The sequence below is a fragment of the Erythrolamprus reginae genome, chromosome Z (assembly GCF_031021105.1).
Source record: "Erythrolamprus reginae isolate rEryReg1 chromosome Z, rEryReg1.hap1, whole genome shotgun sequence".
NCBI lineage: Eukaryota > Metazoa > Chordata > Lepidosauria > Squamata > Dipsadidae > Erythrolamprus > Erythrolamprus reginae.
The window spans coordinates 118,958,975-118,982,040 of record NC_091963.1 but is presented as its reverse complement, the minus strand read 5'-3'; the positions used below and the strand labels follow the sequence as shown (position 1 = coordinate 118,982,040).

Genomic DNA, 23,066 nt, shown 5'->3' with positions numbered 1-23,066 from the left:
ACCCTTCAAAATGGCCAACTCTCTTTGTGGCCTCAAAATGGACACCATCCCTCTTAATGGCCGCAAGATGGCCATCGCAGCTCTAATCGGGTGTTGGAAAGTGTGGGAATACCAGACAGACGATTGGGGCTGACAGAGATAAGTGGATGGGCACCCCGAAGTCAAGGAGGTATGCAGCAATCAGGCAGCCACAAAATGATTAGCTCCAGCGGCAAGGCAGTTCAGAGCAAGAAATCGCAGATATTAAACTTCAGCGATTGGCACACCAAATGAGCAAGGAGCTACATCGGTATGATGAATTCAGGCCATCGCTGACAGAGGGAGGTTGAGCCGCTTGTACCTGTGTAAAGAAGTCAAACCCGTGCAACTGTGCAAGCAGGGCAACTGTGCAAGCGTACAAGCTCCAATGCTGCTGTTGAAGTGCCCCTGTCACATCTGGGTCCTGGCTGGCCGATTGGCTTGATTGGAAACCAAGAAAATGGCCAGGTCAACCGCAAAAAGTAGGGAAGGACATTCCCCCACCCCCACGTCTCATAATTTCTGATCCTAGCAATCCGGTAGTATTAGTCAGCTGGGAGAACTCACATATTCCAGAAGAGTGGTTGGAGATAGGCCTTGAATAATGGGAGCAGTGAATTAACACACGTCCTGTTCAAAGAGGGGGAATAGAGGCAGGAGGACAAACATATATTAATTGTCAGATTCAGTCCTCATTGGCTGAAAGGATGGTGTCTTCCCATTCTTGGAATGGAATTGGGGATAAAAAGTCTTATACCAAAGGGACCATACAGTGGTACCTCTACCTACAAACGTCTCTATTTACAAACATTTCTAGATAAGAACCGGGTGTTCAAGATTATTTTGCCTCTTCTCAAGAATCATTTTCCACTTACAAACCCGAGCCTCTGAAACTGTGACCGGAAAAGGTAGGGAGAAGCCTCTGTGGGGCCTCTCTAGGAATCTCCTGGGAGGAAACAGGGCCGGAAAAGGCGGGGAGAAGCCTCTGTGGGGCCTTTCTGGAAATCTCCTGGGAGGAAACAGGGCCAGAAAAAGCGGGGAGAAGCCTCCGTGGGGCCTCTCTAGAATTTCCTTGGAGGAATCAGGGCCTCCACCCTCCCTGTGGTTTCCCCAATCGCATGCATTATTTGCTTTTACATTGATCTCTATGGGGAAAATTACTTCTTCTTACAAACTTTTCTATTAAGAACCTGGTCATGGAACGAATTAAGTTCGTAAGTAGAGGTACAACTGTATGTCATTTTAGGAGCGAATGTATCTGTTGCTCAAAAAGTTGCAATGAATAGGGGAAACCCGCTTCAATTGTTTCACTCAACTGCAACATTCATTGTATGATTTGGGTCAGTTATTCTCTCTCAGCCCATCCTACCACAAGGAGCTGCTGCGAGGACAAAAAAGGACTGGGAATGGAGGACAAAGACTGAAATTCCCATATTGCTCACCCCAAAGTACATAAAAGTCAGAAATATTGCAATTAAAAATATAGTTTAGAAATTACAAATATTTGCTCATACTGTCTCTCTACACATTCCTGCTGCTCAGGTGCTCATCAGACACAATATGTCCTGCTAAAATTTACAGACCTATCTATGAGCAGCTTCTGCAGACAGGTGTTGATAAGGTTTGCCACCAGGGGGCAGTTGTCTCGACGCACAGTCTCAATGCCCTTGCAGTCCATCTTGTCATGCATGTCAGAGTTGGATGAAAAGTACAGGCCAGCATAGCGCTTCTTATTGATCAGAAGATATGGAAAATACACCTGGTAGAGAAAACATCATGTCTTTATAGAATTCCCCAAACCAGATTCCATTGCAGAAGATTTACCCAACTGTTTAATTTGAATAGGATTTCAAGAACTGAAGAAATAATTGTCAGGTTTGAGTAGAAATACTCCACTTCGTTTATGGAGATGGCACCTAGCGTAAAAGACTGGAAGAATGAAAATCAATGACAAGTTATCAAGAGTGACTACAGAAATCATAGAGGAATTAGACTTGTCAAGTAGGTTCGGGAAGATATTTGGTAATATTCCGAGTGAAAGGGCATAAGAAGTGACGAACCAAAATTTAGGAAATGCAATAAGGCTTGTCAAAGGGTACATAGATCCCACTTTGCTTTGAGAAATATATTTAAGCAAACAGGACGGGTATATTCACCAATGGATGGTCAAGGAAGAATAATTACCATGAATCAGTGATGGGTTGCTATCAGCTTACCCCAGTTCGGGCAAACCAGTAGTAGTGCTGGCGGAAGGCTACGCCCGCCCACCCACCCAAGCATCATTATGGACGATCTACGCATCCATGTACACATCTCCAAACTGATAGCAAAAGTAACTGAAACCCATTACTGCAATGAATATATGGATACTTCCATAGAAGTATCTCTTGTATGTTGCACAAGTCAAAGGAAGGCTGAGAAGATATCTGCAGATCCCTCATATCCTGAACTGCTTCAACTCCTTCCCTCAGGGCAGTGCTATAGGGCCTCGCAGCCAAGGTAACTAGATTTGTGCCATCTCTGCTGAAAATCTAATTCTCACAGTTCTGTCTAATGTCTAGGTATATAGCCTGGCTGTAGTATTATTATTTATCCTTCTTATTCTATATTGTATATTATTTTTATTATTCTCTCTATTGCTTTGAATGTACATTGAGTGCTTCTATAATAGAAACAAATTCATTGTGTGTCTAATATTCTCTGTAAACTATTCAGTTTAATTCAATAAAATTTAACATAGCAATTGTTCTTCTCAATGGAAGACTTTGAAACAGAGATAAGATTTTTAGCTGAAAATGACCATTCAGCTGAAGTCTAATAGTTTGAAGGCCACTAGCATTGTTAGAAATGTTTTCTTTCCAGACATGAAACAAAAGTTTTCAGAGAGGGGCGGCATATAAATCCAATAAATGAAATATAAATCCAATAAATGAAAAAATGTGCAAATTAACTATATTCTCACAATTAAAATATTCACTAAAGAGTTCAATATTGGTAATTTTGATTAAAGCTTCTGAATATTTATTGTCATTCTACATCTTCTTAGTATCACTATGTTCCATCTTCACTATCTGCCTCTTACAAAAAAAATACTCTGCTGGGTTGCGGTCCCCTAGCCAACCTTGGCAGAGCTCAAAAAGTTAAGCAGGATCAAATGATAATCTACCAAGAAATTCCAGGACTTTCTGGGTTGGAAAATTGGAGGGTGGGGGAAATGTTCTGGATGAGGGGAATGACCAAGAAAATTAGAGAGACATATGAAGTTGTCTGGAAATGATTCAATAACAAGAGTTTATCTTTATATAATAATATCCTATGGATGGAAGTTTCCCTGAACAGATATTCTTTAGAGGTGTAAGAAATATAACTCCAGAAGTGTGCCTTGGACACACCTGAAAGGACCACACTAGAAAACAACTTGGCAATCTTGTTCAAACATACTTCAATATCATCAAAGATACCTTTTCAAACTCCAATTTGATGGGTGGAATGAAATGGCCAGAGACCCAGGCTGCTGCTTCCCTGCCTATTTCCATGGATTCAGCAACTGACTCCACACCCAGACGGCACATCACTGAATCTGTGTCTCCATATATAACCTTCAAGGAAAGAATGAAATATTTAAGAACTCTTGTCCTTCTTAATCTCGGAGCATTTCAGTCACACCAAAAAGCTACTAGATTCCTTTGTCATGAGACACAACATATCACTACTCTTCTTTTTGTCAGTTCTGCCTCTCCCCCATTCCCTATAGTTACAAGGTACAATTCCCTCCAATGCTTAACCCCAATCCTTGAAGTCATTGGAAATATGATCACATTCTAAAAGTCCTTTGAAGTAGCCCAGGCAAGACGCATAAGCCATGAATATCGAAAATATCTTTATTTTAAGGTTACAGTGACAGAATCATGTAATTCAGAAAACATTTCTCCCAGCCTTTACTTTTACTTGCCAGTAAACTAGGGAGGGTCCCTTCTGAAATGCTTCCCACGCCCCCATTGTCTTTGTGGGCTAAGATACCTTTTGCATAACGGATGTCTAGTCTGTGGCTCTTTTTCCTGTCACTCAAAGACATTCCCACATACCATTACATGTTGCCAAAGAAATGTGTAAAGAATATGTTGAGAACAAGATCCCAATATATGACAAGGCAGGTTTTATGTTAACCAATATTGGAATATAGCAAATGCTTTCTCCTCTAAGCCAAGCATGGGCAACTTTAGCTCTAGATCCAGAAGTGGACCTGAATTTCATATGACCTTTGCTTAATTTCAAATATTTCAAATTCATTTCTGTGCAAACAAGTATTTCAGACTTCTGCCAACACCTAGTGACTCCTCCCCCGGATGCCTTCAGCTTGATAGAAAGTGTTAACAATTTTAAAGAAAAGACCAGATATCCAATTTTAGTTCTGGCATGGCAACCATTGACATATACAACCCAACTGAACTATTTCTCAACTGGGAAAAAAAGCTGTGTGCTGCTAGTTTAGAAAGTAAGTTGCCTTATCAGTTTTCCTATCCATCTACTACCATATTGAAATACATGTTTGCCCTTCTTTTGCTCACCTTTGCATCAGCCTTATATCCATTGGCAATGGTGAACTTGGATTCTACCAGTTGCTTTGTTTTCTCAATCATCTGACGTCCAAATCCAGTCACACTCTGCAAAGGAATAGTTAGCAATCGTTATTTTTGTCTTTTGGGAGACAAACAAAAATATTTAGTTGAAATAACTTTAAATTTTAATGTTCCCATTCAATTAACAGTTTTTATCAATCTCTGTTACCGTCTCTCTCAAAAACTGTATCTGATGTTAGCATCTTTGCCAAACATTAAGAACTTAAGGCTTCCTTAATTTGCTGGAATAAATAATTGGTGTTTGAAAAAAAAGATTGTCTACTTTCTCTATTAAGGTTATATTTTTAATAAACACCATTTCTGATACAAACTGTATTCATCTGTAATAGACAATACCAAGTAAAATTCCCAAAGAAATCCAGAACACCAGAACTTTTTAGCAATACATACCCAGGCAAGGATATTTACTATACACAATTTGTGTAAGTGGAAAAAAGCATCAATGATTATTTCTAACTAACAACTAGAAAGCATTTCAGTTTATCAAAACTACAGCATCTGGTTTACAAAATATGCTTTCATTTTTCCTTTTAATTAAATCAGAAGGTGGAAGATATTTTTGCAACAGGGAGGCAATTTTTGACTCTGACCCAGTATGTTGGTTCTTATCACTTCCTCTAATAGGAAATCTAGTTGGTGAGCAGCAGCTGGGCTGTTAATATTATCTTGTTTAGAGGAATTCCAGTGCTTGCAAAAGGACTTTAAAAGAATCTAAACTGAGTAAAAACTGAGCAATCAGAAGCACTCTGGGAAAAAATGCCAATACTTCAAGAATTGCATTAATTAGTAGATTCTTTAAAGCAGTGGCATATTTTCTGCATTTAAACTCATTTGGAAATCAGGCAGAACCAAGCTTCCATTAGACAAGAGCAGAGAGGTGCTGTGCTTGCATTTAGTATAAAGCACTTCCTCTGAATCATTTTACATATATGCTCCTCCCTAACAGTCAAGTGCTTTTTTAAAAAAACTGCTACAATTTTAAAAGTACATATATCTTATAAACACCATATTCAATAATATTCAAAACCCAATAAATCAGAGAATTAAAACTAATCTTTAGTACTCTTACAATGTTTCTAGAAAATAGTGAACCCTGAAATTCGATCTCTTGATATTAAATCCCCCACCCACTTTGAAAGCCTGCTTAGTTTCCAAGCAAATATCTGCTGGTTATCTAACCAAACTTGTAGAATTGTAGCTAGAACAATCAAGATGCAAAAGCTGAACATTTTGTTTTTGGGCATAGATAACCCGGCACCTTTGGCTTTCCTACTAGGTCATGGGCTTCCCCTTGCCTATCTTTTCAGAGAAAGCATATCTATCTGCCAGAGTTTTTGTTTAGTTGTCATAGTTAATTGTCACCATACAAATCATCTTCAACATCACTTCAACCCTTTCAAATACAGGAATCCGTTTTTAATGACAGCTATAGAAATGTGCAATCAGTTTTAATGACAACTAAAGTAATGGGGAATCAGTTTTAGTGACAACTAATAGCAAATATCTTATTGAAACATGGATATGTCCTATAAAGACATGCAACTGCCCCAATAGGGGACACATAAGAATGACTTCCAGCATTCAGAAACAGATCCTGTCTTTGAGAGAGAGCAGGCTTACCTGTGATATTTCGAGGCAAGGTAGTTTGCCTACTTGGGCCCCAGTGAATCCATAAACAGAATTGGCGCTGACCTTGAGAGCCAACTGCCGTCCATCCAGTACCTGTCGCTTAAATGGGTCAGTTTCCTGCTTTAATTCTAGCTTGGCCCTGAGCCAAAGAGGGAACAGAATGAGGTAAAACCACCAGTCCTTTACCAGCTCAGTATGTGTTCAGAAATATCTATGGATTCAGACTCCTGCCAATAATTGTGTTCATATAAAACATATTGTAATCCAAGCCAATAAATGCCCACTATGACCAGAATAGCTATCCAGTGCTTTAGGTAATGTCCCATCTCACTTACTGACCTAATTCATGATATTTTCTTAATTGGAGACAGCAAGACTGAAGTAGAGTTCAAATATTCAATTTCTGTTCCTATATTCTACATGCTAAATTATGACCTATATTCCCACATTCCTCCCTTTTCACCTCTTACGAGCAGCCAGCAAGTTTTCCAAAATCTCAGGAAGAAGACCTTTACGAACAGATGACTTCACAAAATGGTCCCCTGTAGGGGTACGAATGAACTGCTCTGGAGAAATCCTAGTAAAACAGGAAACAATTGATCAGGTCATAAATAATCTAGAAGTCCAGACTGTTAAACATTACCATCTCAGTTTAAATTATATCTTGCCTCAATAATATACCACAGCCATCTCCCCTCCTTTCCTAATATTTGAAGATTTTCTGCTTCCAATCCCTTAAGTTCACCTACAATAAAAATATTATTGGAGAACATCTGGGGCATCTGGATTTTGATTTGCAAATAAGGAGGCTTACAACCAATCAGCTATGTTTGGGGGGAAATCATTGTGCCAAGCAACATGGAGCATCAAGAAGCCATTCTTGTCCCTCCAACTCCAGAAAATGTAGACTAGTATATTTTATTATTTATGATTTCCTCCCACTCAATTCTCCAGGTAACTGAGTAAGAGGTTATCAATCCTTCTTCACTCACCCATAGCGTTCAACTGCCCCCTGTTGTAAAAGAGTAGTATAGCACAGATTGTGAGCCATCATGATTGAAGGGTACAATGAGGAGAAGTCCAAGGTTGCAATTGGCACATCATAATAGCTAAAACAGAAATACTTTATTTAAATGTGTATACCCCACTTCACATATAAAGAGAAAAGGAGTTAATTAATTATCTGTCTATTTGTCTAATCTTATCTACTTTCTCTCTCTCATCTCCTCCTCCTGCACCACCACCACCTCTCCAAAGGCATTCTCCAAAGATCTTAGAACTACAGGTCCCAGAAATCTCAGCAAATATGCCTTTAATTGCAGTCCCAATGCATCTTCCAAGTTAAATAGGACTGAGTAAGACAAAATGCTATTCTGTCCCTCCAGAAAATTATTTGGCATCTGGCATTCAAGTCAATTTTATGAGATCTCCTTCTCAAATTAGAGTCTATTTCTCCATTGCCCAAAGCTGAAATAGCCTGGGACACAACTCATTATTCCTCACCACAGTCCTCTTTTCTACTTCCACTCTATATTTCTGAAGCCAAGATTTATATATGGAAGAAAGGCTCAGTAACTAGATTCATATATAATGTTGTTATGACTTGCTTCAACATGGCCTGAACTAATTTACATATATTTTCAGAGCACCATGTTCATGCATCTCACAAGCAAAAAGAGCCATCCTTTAGGACAATACATGAAGTTTGCTTATTTATTTCTGCAACACCTCCCAACCAGAGTACACAACACACATACATACATTACTTCCCACCCTCACATCCATTAATGTAAGAAAATTCTCATAGATTTACAAAACTTACCCTTTCAGAGGTTCAATGACAGTTGCACCTGCATAGTCCTCCCCACCTTCTGTCTTCACCACTGGCATCACCAAATTCTGCTTCATAGCCTTTGAACAGAGAAAAATATCAGCTCTGCAGCAACTCTTATAATTCTGCTGTTAGGTGGGACTTCTTCCATTAAATCCTATCTTAAGTCTACTGGCCATGTTTCTTTTGTATCCATTATATTTTCAATACACCTGGCAAAAAAATAAGTTTGATTCCCTAAACCCACTCAGTAAGAATAAGTTGGGGAGGAGTAAACCTTTAACTATAAAAACAGTCCCATTTCCTTACAGTCTTATAACTTACTACACATTTAATTTACTGATGAATTGTGATTTATACACTATACTGTTTCTTGTTTTTTTTTAATATTGTCAGTTTCTATATATTCAGAGTAATATTCCTTGTGTTGTTAGAGATAGCAGTGAAGAAATAAAATGCAGCATAGCACTCAAAGTTTTTTTAAAAAACCAGCTTACAATCCAAACCTACATCCAAAGAGTTACAATTGCCAGATTCACAAATTAAACCATGATGTTTTAATTATGCTTTGTTGAACCACCTATGGTTAGCTTGCCTCATGGAATATTCTAAGCCTAAATGGTAATAGCTTGAGTAAAATGGCTGGATTCAAGTATCATCATAAACTTAAACTGAACAAATCACATCAATTCTAAACCCAAAATGCAATGAATGATAATTGAAAAGGAACTGAATAGATGAGACATTTTGTAGAAGTTTTATCTAAAGTCACTGAGTATTTGTTCATGACTACATGACTGATAAGAAAACCAACATGGTGGTTCATATGATGATAAGAGGATCCAGGTTTGGGTCTTCAATCAGTCACACTACTCACTAGCAAATTATCCATTAGCCCATCCCTTTTAAAAGAACAGTTGTTTGGATTAGAGGTAAGATAGTGGGAGAATATATGCTACCATGAGTTCTCTGGAGTAAGGGTGAGATAAAATAGTAATTAATAATAGTAGTAAAGTAATAAAAATTGGACCATATATCAATATTGCAATTGCGCTTTTAATTCTTCAATTGTCAATTCAATTTTATAAGGCCCTTCTTAGGAGGAAATATTATTTTACAACAGTTCTATGTGTACAAAACTAAATAATATAAACTTGCTACTGCATAAATATTGGGCTAACTGTAAGGTAACTTAGGACTCTCGCCATCTCCATGTAATTAGTGTACACATCGAGCTTTCTCAAAACTCACAATAGCAAATAATCATTTTTGAGGCAATGGACAAGCTACATTCTATACTTCTTTCACACACTGCATAGTAAATATCTCAGGATTTGAGCTTCTGATCTCCCCACCTCACCCTGCCTGCTCATGATCTCCTGGCCTTGTTGGCAAAAGATCAGTTTCTCTTTACCTGCCGCAGAAGTTGGGACACCACTTTGATTTGTTGCCCACGGGCTAGGAGATAGCTAAGAGGTACCCCAGTGACTCTTGCCATCTCCATGTAATTGATGACACACATGAGCTTCTCCAAAAGCCGCAGTGGCAGATAGGCATCCTTGAGGCAGTATACAGCCAGTCGCCGACGTGATTGATCTGAACCATTCTGCAAGGGGAAGTCAAAGGTGGTCAGAAGGAAGACAAGGAGATATCATTTAAGCTCTGGACAAATAAATACAAAAGTGATTAAACTCATCCAGTTGGTTTCTGTCTGTGTGTGTGTGTGTGTGTGTGTGTGTGTGTGTCTTAGGGAAACAGGAAAACTCCATGCAGCAATGGAAGCAATGTTCATGTAGTATTCTCCAAGCAATGGAAGCAAAATGTTAGAGACAGCAAGTTGGCATAGGAATGGAGAAGGATGGTATAGTCCACTGACTGTTGGTTTTATAGGCCGGCTGAGAGCCCAGGGACACTCATTCCCACACTTTTCAGACATAAAAGAAATAACTTTTTGATAGTTTCTTTAGCTGCTCAATAGTTCACCTCAAGCACAGCTGGTTGAAGTTCAATTCAACTCTAACTTCTTCATTCATTGTTAATTTTTAATATAGATATTTAAATCAAACATAGATTTTAGGACTGGATTATAGAGGAGAGTGGAAAAAGAATCAATTTATGAAAAAAAGTAAATGAGGTTTAAATAAATATGTTCTTTACTCTGGACATATGCACTTCCCCTTTGACTGACATCCACTTTTCACCTTGTTACATACACTTGCAGCCTTAATAAAAAATATATATAAGAACCTTGACCCCAAAAAAAATTGAGCACCCTCATTCTATGGCAGGTATGAGGAACTATTGATCTGTCAGGCTGGCAACCTGCCACCCCTACCCTGAATGGGCTTTCACCTCACATTTCATCTGTGTCACATCACGTTTTTCCTTCTCAAAGAGAAAAGGCAAAGGAGAGGCAAGACTAGCAGGATAACTGAGGACCATCTCATGCCTATCTTGATCAGGCACTGCCCAAAATATGTCATACTCCTTGAGAGGAGACATCAGCTATGTGCATCATTTAATCTACAGTGGTACCTTGGTTCTCGACCACAATTCGTTCCAGAAATGAGGTCGAGAACCGATTTGGTCGAGTACCGAATTAATTTATCCCATAGGAAATAATGGAAATGAGTTTAATTGGTTTCCAGCCCCTATTTCCTTTATTTCCTATGGGATAAAGATCTGAGGTCTAAGCACTCCAAGCTGTAGGAAGCTGCAATACCGGCAGTTTTTTGGGGGGCCTCCTTTCCTCAGTGGTTCGTCTTCTTCCCTTTAAGCAGCTACACCAACTTTCTCCTTCCCAGAGACGGCGGCGGCGGCTTTCCTTCGAGCAGCAGCAGTGCCGGGAACGTCACATGAGAAAGGGAAGCCACTGACGTTCCCGGAACTGCTGCTGCTCGAAGGAAAGCCGCTGCTGCCATCGGGAAGGAGAAAGTTGGTGTAGCTGCTTAAAGGGAACAAGACGAACCATTGAGGAAAGGAGCCCCCCCGAAACTGCCAGCATTGCAGCCGCCCCCACCCTTCCTACAGCTTGGAGAGCTTAGACTAGAGACTGGGAGGCTGTTTAGTGGGCAGCCAGGATGGGCGTGTCGGATTCCGACTCCCATTCCGTCTCACCCCGTCCCCTCAAATCTTGTAGCATTTCGGATAATAAACAAAATTTTCTGTGGCTGTTTGGTATCCGAATTTTTGTTCAGATACCGAAGCAAATTTTTGCCGAAAATTTTGTTTGGTATCCGAAATGTACGAGAACCAAAGCGTTCAAGTACCGAGGTACCACTGTATTTTCTTTTACGTTCCCTGGTTAAGAACGGCACAAAATAGTTGCTAGGCTTTTCTAATTCATCTGACACAGATCCTCTCCATTGATGAAAGCCTTGTGCTGGCCTTCAAGAGCAAGGATAACTTGTGCTCCCTCTATTACAGAGAAATTAAGAATGACAGTCTATTAAATCCTGACACTTGATATACCAGTAATTTAGTTCATATAATACACTGACTTTTTCATCTCAGATCCACAAGATTTAAAGAACATGGCCAAGTCAGATAACTGTTTTGTACTGTGACCATTAGTGTTGGGCGAATCCAAAGAAGTTTGGGTTCGGCCAAACTTGGCGGCACAGTTCGGGTAAGTTCGCCGAACCCGAACCCCAACACTTCTGGCCCTGCCCTCCCGTCTTCCGCCAAAGTAGCCCGCGGCCGCCTGTCTCATTTTATTTTTTACGGAAAAGGCTCAGATGCTGCAGCCGCGCCTTTTCCATAAGAAATAAAAGGAGACAGGTGGCCGCGGGCTGCCCTGGGCAATGGGCACAACGGGGGGAGAGTTGCGCCGCCTCCGAGCCCAAAACTTCCCCACCTCGGAAATGGCGCTGCAAGCAAAAAGAGGCAGGGAATCCCATTTGCTTGCTGCCCAGGCTGGGATTCCGGGGGTGGGGCTTTGACGTCACAGAGACTCCTTCCTGGCCCGTGGCTTTATTTCCTTCGGCCCTGGCCAGGAAGGAGTCTCCGTGACGTCAAAGCCCTGCCCCCGGAATCCCATCCTGGGTGGCAAGCAAATGGAATTCCCCGCCTCCTTTTGCTTGCAGCGCCATTCCCGAAACGGGGAAATTTTAGGCTAGGAGGTAGCGCGGCTTTTCCCCCGTTGTGCCCATTGCGCAGGGCAGCCTTAGCTCACCCCGGCGCTCTTTGGAAAGGGGAGGGCGGCGGCGGAAGGCAGAGGGGAATCCCCCCCACTCTCCCAGCCTCCGCACCGCCACCCGGCTGTCATCTTCTGAGAAGAGGAGTAGCTCCTCGCCGGGAAAAGGGGGAGGAGAAAGGCAGGCAGGACCCATCAGCTTGCTTGGCGACGTGGCCGATTCCAATGGGAGGAGGAGGAGACGCTGCTCTGGCTTCGGTTCCTGCCTGCCTTTCTCCTCCCACTTTCCCTGGCCAGGAGTGATGGAGGAAGGCACGCAGGTGAAAAAAGGGGGGGGAGTGATGCCCGTTGCCTGCCAGCCTTCCTTCCCTGCGTGGTCTCTCTCCCACACACACACCTGCACACAAACACACATGCACCCTCTCTCACACACAACTTTCTCTCTTCCTCTCTCACACACACACACACACTTTCACACACATATTTACACAACACTCTCTCACACACACTCTTTCTCTCTCTCTCACACACACACACCCCTTTGAAAGCCACCAGCTGGAAACCACCACTCCCGTCTGTGGGAAATCCACGCCTCCCCTCCCTTGTTGTACTCCAATGATCCGGATTTCCTCCACCTTTTTAAAGCCCTCCTCCTCCCGTCTCCCGCCTCCCTCCCAGCCTAGCAACCGGCCAACAGCTCCCTGGTGTTCGCCTTCTTCCGCCGTGACCGGCGACCGGCTCCTCCTCCTTTTCGCAGAAGATGACAACCGGGCAGTGGCACGGAGGCTGGGAGAGTGGGGGGGGGGGAATTCCCCTCTGCCTGCCACCGCCCCTCTCCCTTTTCCAAAGAGCGCTGGGGTGGACTTCAACTCCCAGAGTTCCTCAGCTAGCCAACCTCACTTTAAAACTTTGTGGACTTCAACTCCCAGAGTTCCTCAGCCAGCTTCCCTGAGTCAGAGCCCTCGCTACCTCCACCTCCCGCCCACCGCGGTGTTGAAGCGAACACCAAACCTGAACACAGACTTTTTTAAAAGTCCAGGTTCCGGTTCGGTATGCCGAACACCGCAAAGTTCTGCACGGACCCGAATTATGCAAGTTCAGTTGCCCAACACTAGTGACCATGTCTTTTATTTTATTTTATTTTATTTTATTATCTGAGATATGAGGGATTACTGCCAAACATTAAGGGGGTTTTCCTAGTTATCTCTTCACCTGAAAAGTTTATGGCTATTTAATAGTTCATTTTATTTGTTTTTCTCTGGAATTATTATCTTGTAAAAGCATATTATATAAGTTCTAAAGGGAAAAAACCCTTTCAGAAAGGAGTAAGGAAGCAAAGAATATGTATAAGAATTAACCATATCCAAAAGAAAGAAAGAAGGAAGGAAGGAAAGAAAGAAAGAAGGAAAGAAGGAAAGAAGGAAGGAAGCAAAGAAAGAAAGAAAGAAAGAAAGAAAGAAAGAAAGAAAGAAAGAAAGAAAGAAAGAAAGAAAGAAAGAAGAGGGCTTTCTAAATAAATGACATGCCAAAAATCAAGAGGATGACAAAATCAAGAGGGGAAGACATATGCTATGTAATGTTTAGGTAGTCCTTTCTAGTAACCACTAGAAGAGCATTCACTTTGTTTGCCATGTAAGGCACCAAATGTAAGGGAGTCAAAGAGTCAGGGTGGTCTAAGAAGTGATAGAAAAACATAGGCACAGAAACAAAAAGGAAGAGAGGTACAGATGCAAGCGGAGGATTGTTCTGCTTCCATACAGTTTTAAATGAGTCCTGCAAAACCCAACATTTGGTTCCCTTGTTCTTACAGGAAGGAATATAAACTGCTAAAAAGGGATGACATTTATGACTTCAAAATGTACACTATTTTAAATAAGGAAGGCTGAGAAAAAGTGTGAGGGGAACACACCAACACTTAAAGAGAAATATCTTTAAACAGTTACTACCTAAGGGGGACAGGCTTTAAGGACAGAGAAGAGACGTACTAGAGGCATAGCAAATTTGACAGAGAGATCTGACAGATGGATTTGATTTCTCATTTCTATTGTACAATGTATCACAGATGACTTGATAGTCACTAAATCAATCATCTGACAAATAGAAGCCAAGGGGATAACATAACCAGTAACAACTACAAAAGGGTGTTCATACCAGGGGGGGAAATTACTATTTGTTACCTGAAGATCTGTAATAATAGAATGCTGGACATCTTCCTTCTGTTCCTGCAGGAAGTGATAGCTGACAGCATTCAAGGTGTAAGAGCGTAATTTGTAATCCCTCAATAGAACCTAAAGGTAGAGGAAAAGCTAAATTATGAGACTGCATGTCCCACAGGCAAAATACTAGACCTTGTATCTAAGAGCCTCCAGCTGCCACTGACTCTCAGCTTCAATTTTGCATCAGTAAAATGGAACTATGGGGAGGGGGCCCTTTTTTTGTTACCTGAAGTAGATCAAATTGGGCTCTGCCTTCCATGTTAATTACTTTATTCTCCCGCCGTCCCATCTGCTTAGACTGGAAGGAAGACTCACGGATGACAGACTTGCGGGAAAGAATACGGCCCAGGAAGGGAAATGGGATGACCTGGGGATGAAGAAAAACAAGCTTTGAGGCGTGAATAAAGTGTATGGGCAGGGCAAATGAATTTATAGGTAAAATTACAGTATGGCATTTATTGATTAGTTTGTTTGGCATGGTAAAATATGGGGGGAAATGATTCCTGGTTCAATTCTTTAGATTGATGAAATATTTTAATACAAATCATTTGAACAAAAGAAAAAGTACTACTAGAAGGAAACACGCTGGTTACCTTGAGAGTCTGGGCTCTGGTGATGAGATAAGGAAGGTCAAAATTCTGGATGTTATAGCCAGTGATGATGTCGGGATCTACAGTTCGTATAAATTCTGCCCACGTCTGGAAAAACATTTATTAATTTTTAGGCCTTTTAGGCCAAAGGACATATTTGGATCATGAAGCATGAGAGATGCTGTTAGAAAACAATTGCTACAGGTAGCTTACCTATTCAAAAAGAGCATGACTAGTTACAAAACATCCATGCATCAAAAGTCAAATGGGTAACCTGCAATCTACTTTTCCGCAGCAGTGACTCAAAGGAGTGCTCTCCAACATCTCAGCTTACCTTTATCTTTTCTTCAAAACACACTGGATCCTTCCTAACAAAGCACTGAGCTGCAACCAATCCCTATTTTAATTTTTTACAATGCTTAATGAGTCTATATGGACCTCTTGTGCATCCACTTAAATAAAGTTGAAACTAGAAGCAGATGCTTTGATTTGAAGTCATTATAAAAATCTGAAACAACTGAAGTCACTTACAAAAACATCAGCCCATTTGGGCCAGAATTATTTATTGTTCTCAGCTCTACAAGAGTTTAAGGCAAAGATCTTACATGGTCCTACTATGTAAATTCAGGAGAAATACAATTATTCCATCATCCCTTGCCAAATATGTAAGTGCTTAAATCAGAATGGAAAGACTTTATGCTTATGAAAGTAACTACACATTCAGAAATGACAATTGCATTAAATAAAATTTCTTGTATCTTAAAACCAATAGCTTTTAAAGTCTTTCTTTTCATGATACTATGTTTGCTGACATTCAACCTTGGATATTTGCATTTTTCCCAATACAACAAGCCTCATTTTAATTGACTAGTTAGAGGGAGGGACTGAAATTCATATACAAATGTCCATTCAGTTGGACTTGCAATGTACATACTTACTTATGCAAATAAAATTTCACTTAATGCAGAACAATTATCCATTATATATGAAATCCATTGTTCCAAGATATAGTATTAAGGTTTCATGTACTATGATGAATAAAGAAACTAATCCCAGATCAAACTAGAAAAGAGAGGAATGAACAGGTAGCAATTTCATAACTTATTCTGGTGTTTTTCTTCCATGTCTTGGGTATTATTTTCCTTTTATATCAGCTTTAATGTATTTCATATTTTTCACATCTGGAATAACTAATCCTACTTCTTTCATATCTGGCACATAAGAACTGGTCAATGATTTAAGAGCTGACTAGCTGATACAATGATGCACTGATGGGAATGAGTCAGCAAGGTTTTTAGCTGCTATCCCTTTAGGAGTCTATATAATAAGAAGGCCCTATTAGGGCATCTCTCTCTCACCCTGTATTCTTTCCTGCTGTAATTTATTGATTGTTTGACTTCTGCCTATAGAATATGTATGTACAGTATATATCAGTGATGGCAAACCTTTTTTTCCTCGGGTGCCGAAAGAGCGTGCTTGCATACTATCGCATATGCACAAGTGCCCACACAGATACTTCAATGCCTGGGGAGGGCGAACACAGCTTCCCATGCCCCTGGAGGCCTGAAATGGCCTGTTTCCCAACTTCTGGTAGGCCCAGTAGGCTTGGGTTTCACTCTTCTCAGGCTCCAAGGGCTGCTCTGGAGCCGAAGGTGGGCAAAAACTCCCTCCCCATCCCTCCAGAGGCTCTCTGGAAGCCAAAAACGCCTTCCCAGAGCCTCTGTTTGAGCCAAAAATCAGCTGGCCAGCACACACATGCCCGTTGGAACTGAGCTAGGGCAATGGCTCACGTGTCAGAAGATATGGCTCCACGTGCCACCTGTGACACCCATGCCATAGGTTCGCCATCACTGGTATATATTCTTTTGTAGATGAAATCACTATTTATTACAAACATGTTTGTTGTTATTGTTCCTGGGTTGTCTTGCATAGTAAACCTGTGAGCACTCTGACAGAACTATCTTGTCTTACCCATTAGACCACATATATGCATCACTTATCATCACTTACACAGTTCACACTGAAACTTGGTGCAGCATTCCATCATATTATCTACAGTGATGCCTAAAGGTTTGTGGGAATTTTTCAATTTTCAGTATTTGTACATAAATATGATCTAAAATGGAATATATTATCCTCACACAAATCCTAAAATTATACATTCCATATTAAGCATACCAGGCCGGCTGTGGGATACTATGAACTGAAGCCCATATACTTGAAGCTGTCAAGTATGTGAAAACATTGCTCACCATACAGTATTCCACAGGCCCAAGATAATGTAAGCATTACCTTGAGAAGTTCAGCCTCCTTTGAAAAGCAAAGCACTTGAGAGCCCACAATGGGGGCACAGTTTTGTAGTGTGAAGACATTACGCACAAAAGGGTCCTTTTCACCCTGTCGTAGAACCATATTAGCAATTTGGATTACTGGGTCCTTCTCAGGTTCAGGAAAAATGCCTGAGACAAAACACGAAAAAGGATGAGGTTTACAAGAGACCATTAGCATAAGAACTGTCTCAACTTTCCACTCTCAAAAGCATCTATTATTGAATCTGAACTATAAGCAATTTATTGTTATGGGGAGCCTCAGAGCCCACATTCCAAGCTTTTAGAACTATGGATCTGTTTCCAACCCATTCTTTTAATTTGCAGAGCAGAACTTGCATCTAACAAAATAATGACTAATTGGTCATTCTAACTTGTAATCAATAAAGCATTGCACAATTAAATCACACACACGCTTTATTTATCCAAAGGATTTGTTTGGCTCATATAGCTAACACAACCTTGTGTGTGTGCTATATGAGCCTTCTGCTCTGTGTAAGATGGCAACAATCTCTACTTCTAAGCTTAAACTGATATACTGTATTTAATTACCAGTTGAATGTTTCACCCGACATTTCCCTCATCATTTCCCTCCTTATAAAAATGATAGCAATTCTTATATAACTTATATGTGGAATTACCTAAGGGGAGTCTGAATGATTAGTCTCCCCACTTCTATTTTATTATGTCACATTCTGCCCTGTTCAAATCTTCCCTTAATACCTTTACGTCCAGCACATTCAATATCAAAACTGAGGACACGCAAGGGAGCTATACATTGCCATTCTCCCTCAGGTGGATGGCTAATGAAATCCATCCAAGCCACATCAGCTTCCAACTGGCACAGTGACACCTAAAACAGGAGAAAAAGCAAAGCCAGTAATCCAGCTGTTCCTGTAAAAGGTCTTCAGTCCTAGTATGTTCCCAACCTAAGATTGATATAAAATCACTTTAGCCAGTTCTTCCAATGCACTCATTTCTTACAAAAGAGATACAGCCTATATACTCTATACAATATAGTCACCATTAAATATAATAAATGAGAAGAACTGGATTCAAATGTGTACTATGTAATGAAGCTTTTGATCATTCTGGACTAGTAATTTACTTTTTAGCTTCTTCTATTTCAGACAGTATTGTTAGGACATAATGGGAATGAGGGTTAGAAGAAATCATAAAGTTGGAAAGGGTCGTTTACTCTTTCTTTACAAAGCTATATTTCTAGTCCTCTGATTTTATTGTTGTTTCTGGACATGATCTGGCTTTTCTAAGTCTTCCCACCAACCCCACCTTGCGTGGATTCTCCTTATCAGATTCTGCAGCAGACTCTTCTTGTCGCAGGCGGTATTTGCCAGCAAGCAATTCAATCCAGTTACAGCCAACAATATCCCGGTCTACCATGAACCTACGTTTGGAGACAGAGATGAGGAGAGATATTTGATCCTCATCAACAAATGGAGCGAAGAAGCATTATGGCTTCTTCCCTCCATTTTGAGATTAAAATAGTAACTCTCAATGCAGTTCAAATAGATTACCACAGGGATTCCCTCACTGTAAAATGGCTTACTAAATTACAGGCATATGCTCCAATGACTGTATTTTATTCATTTATCTTGTTTTTTTAATGTCTGTTATGTTTTTTTTAATGTCTCAATATATTACAAAACAGTCTAGGACAGGGGTCAGGAACCTTTTTGGCTAAGAGAGCCGTAAACGCCACATATTTTGAAATATAATTCCGCGAGAGCCGTACGTATCTCCCTTTCTCTCTTTCTTTCTTTCTCTCTCTCTTTCTCTCCCCCTCTCTTTGTCTCTTTCTATCTCTTTCTCTCCCTCCCTCTATCTTTCTCTTTTTATCTCTCTCTTTCTCTTTCTCTCTCTCTCTTTCTCCCCCTTCTCTCTGAAGTGGGGAGGGCCGGGTTGGCACCAAGGGAGCTCGAGACGGGGTGCAAAAGCAAACTACTCTGCTGGCCCAGGCCCACATCGGAAGGAAGGAAGGAAGGAATGGTAAAAGGGGCGATCAAGAGAGGAATGGGTGAATGAATGGATGGAGGGTGGGAAGGAAGGAAAGAGGGAAGGGACAGGAACAGAGGAAGGGTGCAAAGAAAGCAAGGAAAGGTGTGAAAGGGGAGAGTAAGAGAAGAAGGAGTGAAAGAAGGGAATGAGGGAGGAAACAAGGGAGGAAGGAGAAGGAAAGCAAGAAATGGAGGGAAGGAAGGAAGGAAAGAAAGAAAGAAAGAAAGAAAGAAAGGGGGAAGGGACAGGAACAGAGGAAGGAAGCAAGGAAACTTATGAAAGGGGAGAGTAAGAGAGGAAGGACTGAAGGAAGGGAGGGAGGGAAGAAGGTAGGAAGGAGAAAGAAAAGAAGAAATAGAGGAAGGGAAGGTAAAAGAGAGAAAGAAAAAGAGCAAGAAAGAAAGCAAGAAAGAGAGAAAGAAAGAATGAAAGAGAAATAAAAATAGAGAGGGGGAATGAAAGAAATGGAAGGAGGGAAGGAAGGAGAGAAAGAAAGAGAAAGAAAGAAAGCAAGAGAAAGAAAAAAGAATGAAAGAGCAAGAGAGAAAGAGAGAAAGAGAAAGAGAGAAAGAAAGAAAGGCAACTTCAAAGAAAGGCTCACTGAGCATCTCTCACTCTCTCTCTCTTTCTATCCCTCTTTCTTTCTCTCTCTTCCTTTCTATCTCTCCTCTTCCTTTCTCTCTCCTCTCTCTCTCCCTCTCTTTCTACCCTCCTTTCTCTTCCTTCCTTCTCTCCCTCCCTCCCCTCCCTCCCTCCTTCCTTCCTCTCCATTTCTCTTTCCCTCCCTCTCTTTCCCTTTTCTTTCTTTTGGTCCACTTCTCTCTCTCTCCGCTTCTCCACTTGCCTCCCCCTCGCGCCTCGCCCTTCCCACCCGGCCACCCGCGCGCGCTTACCAGCAGCAGGAATTCAAGTAAGCCCAAAAGAAGCCATTGGCTCCGGGCGGCGTTCATGGCCCCCCCGAACCCCCAGCCCAGCTGGAGCTCCCTCTCGCCGCCGCCATCTCCCTGCGACTGCCTGCGGCCGCTGCAGCCCCCCCTCCCACCGGGCCACAAAGGACATTTGCCGCCGACGCCAGTGAAGCTTCAGCTGGGCGGGGCGCTGCCGGTACTTCCCTCCTGGGGCTCCCGCTCGCAGCTGTCCCCCGGCTTCTGCTCGATGCCGCGGTTTTCGGCGCTGTCCTGCTGTGCCCCAAAGACGGAAGGCGGGAAAAAGGCGAGAAGAATGGAGCTCTCCTTCTTCCTGCCTTCCGTCTTTGGGGCCCAGCAGGACAGCGCCGAAAACCGTGGCATCGAGCAGGAGCCAGGGGACAGCTGCGAGCGGGAGCTCAGTGCTAGGAGCCCTGTCTGCGAGCCAGATACGGCCATCAAAAGAGCCATATCTGGCTCGCGAGCCATAGGTTCCCGACCCCTGGTCTAGGATGACCTTCCACAACCTGGTGACCCATCTATACCGCCAGGCATGGGGGATTTGAGACACCTTTCCCCCAGGCTTATTATAATTTATGTTTGGTATGTATGTGCTGTTTGTTTTTTTAAATTGATAGGGTTTTTAGTTTTTTCTTAATATTAGATTTGTGCCTGTACAATATTGTTTTATTGCTTGTTGTGAGCCGCCCCGAGTCTTCGGAGAGGGGCGGCATACAAATCTAATAAATTATTATTATTATTATTATTATTCAAATGCACTGGCTAAAAATTATGGTAATTTAAGATCAAGTCATTTGAAAGTCACCAGGGGAAATTAAGGGTAGAGGTAACATTTCAAAATACATTTAATTGTACTTATAGCCCATTTCCAATTATTGCATTGTAGAATCCTGATTAGTAATTTCTGGTAAAAAATAATAATAATAATTCATAAACGTGTGAAATCACATGAGTACTGAAGTCTCATTCTCGTGTCATTTTTTAGATCTCCTGTGAAAACCATATACTACTGTAACTCCAAGCAATTTTGAGGACTAGATATTCTATCCTACTGAAGTGTCATAATCTAGTACAATAGACTGAGAATCCTAGCAAGGTTCTCCCTTTTATCTTCAAGTAAAATACATGACACCTATGGTTCTGAAAGATTTCTTGAAATTAAAAACAATGCCTGGTAAAGGAAATCAACTGCATCAATAGTTAAGTCTCACCTGATTTCAAAATCAATATTAGCTTCAAAGGCTTGAAAATTGTGTGTTCCAAGTGTTCCACACCGCAGCCCTTGTTCCAGCAATCTCTTGGCAGGAGCAATTAACCGAGGCAGTGCCATTGTAATTTTCAGGAAGGATAAGAGATGTGGTCCATGGAAACCATACATGTCTAAAATAAGTAAAGTGTTGAAACATTTTAAAAATAAAGCACTATCATTCCCAACACCTCAAATCCCCATCTCTGATCCAATTAATTTATATAAAGGACTTTCATTAATGTCTTTCATATTTGCTCATTGTTCCTTCTCTTTGCCTCTTGAAAGTTTCCATGTATTAAAAATGGTTAAGCTGCCCAAGTAATGTTCAGAAAAGTTAAACATAACTTTTGTAAAATTTTCATATTTAGTGCTTGGAGGCAAAGCTATCTACAGAAGAAAGATTAGAATGGAATGTTAATTTGGAATTGTCCATTGTGTTTATGATATATTATTCAAACACATTCATTCTAATCTATAATGTACAACCAACTACAACAGCTTTGGGGAACAGCAGTGAAAACAACATCACTGCGAAAACACAATAACAATACTGTGTTACTATAACTAAGTTGTAGTTTTAAGGCCCAAGTACTCCATATCTAGATTTAATCCAACTCCTTGTTATCTAAAACAGGATGGCAATACACCCACTCTTTACAAATGCTCACTCTGTTTTTTGCAGATCTCCACTGCCAGAACAACTTGGTTCAAACCATCCTTGTTGGACCGCATGTCCCGGATCACAGCTGCATTCAGTTCCCGTTGAAATTCAGCCAGATTCTCTGCTTGGAATACTAAAGAAAAACAAAGGGAAATAAATTTTATTTTAAGAATCAAGTTCAAAACAGACTTTTCATTACCCATAAATTTTTACTCACCAGGTGGGGCAGGTACATAAAAATAAGGTGCAAAACCATGGATATGACAGCAGACACTGTTGCCAGCTGCAGTGACACCAAACATTCGCAGGATAGGTACAGAACCTTGGATACAACCAGAGAATCCAGGGATGTGAGAGCCTGATTAAGGAATAGAATGAGAACATATTAATTAGTGAAAAAGAGTGTTGTATGATTGTCCAATAAAGAATTCCAAAGTATCCTCACATTATTTAGCATCTAGGTAAAATAAACATGCCTTCACCTTCAGGTTTCCATCAACTACATTTCATATTTAAATTCTAAGAATTCTATTTAAAATTATTATTTTCTGGATTTTTTATACCATAGATATGATCTGACAATCATTCTCTTCCTTTTCAAAAAAATATAAAGACATTTAGGAAAAATGTGTATATATAGTATATACCATTGAAAAGAAAAGTAGGACTTTTCTCTCAAACAATTTTTATTTTCAATAGGGTAAATATGTTACGTTTACTGAAGATACAAAGGAATGGATGAGTTTTTAAATTTAATTCATCTTTTGTAGGGGAAAATTTTCCAAATTTCACTTATCTTTCATATACATACTAAAAACACATTCCTAT

At 40.8% G+C, this 23,066-nt stretch overlaps 2 protein-coding genes across 3 annotated transcripts in view; one reads left to right on the top strand and one right to left on the bottom strand.

The window, feature by feature from the left end:
• RUVBL2 (RuvB like AAA ATPase 2) overlaps positions 1–23,066 on the top strand; it is a 615,067-nt gene that overhangs the window by 502,735 nt on the left and 89,266 nt on the right. The gene's annotated exons all lie outside the window — the stretch shown is intronic.
• The window catches only part of POLD1 (DNA polymerase delta 1, catalytic subunit), a 44,005-nt gene that overhangs the window by 18,485 nt on the left and 2,454 nt on the right, over positions 1–23,066 (bottom strand). For both annotated transcript variants that reach the window (XM_070766848.1, XM_070766846.1), the window contains 17 exons: positions 22,456–22,596; positions 22,246–22,371; positions 21,540–21,708; positions 18,677–18,791; positions 18,110–18,239; positions 17,352–17,518; positions 15,063–15,167; positions 14,696–14,836; positions 14,431–14,541; positions 9,533–9,724; positions 8,110–8,198; positions 7,280–7,396; positions 6,751–6,864; positions 6,279–6,426; positions 4,587–4,682; positions 3,480–3,617; positions 1,602–1,777 (listed from right to left, as the gene is read on the bottom strand). In XM_070766848.1, the coding sequence (XP_070622949.1) occupies positions 1,602–1,777; positions 3,480–3,617; positions 4,587–4,682; positions 6,279–6,426; positions 6,751–6,864; positions 7,280–7,396; positions 8,110–8,198; positions 9,533–9,724; positions 14,431–14,541; positions 14,696–14,836; positions 15,063–15,167; positions 17,352–17,518; positions 18,110–18,239; positions 18,677–18,791; positions 21,540–21,708; positions 22,246–22,371; positions 22,456–22,596 (2,275 nt within the window). The remainder of the gene's footprint in view (positions 1–1,601; positions 1,778–3,479; positions 3,618–4,586; positions 4,683–6,278; positions 6,427–6,750; positions 6,865–7,279; positions 7,397–8,109; positions 8,199–9,532; positions 9,725–14,430; positions 14,542–14,695; positions 14,837–15,062; positions 15,168–17,351; positions 17,519–18,109; positions 18,240–18,676; positions 18,792–21,539; positions 21,709–22,245; positions 22,372–22,455; positions 22,597–23,066) is intronic.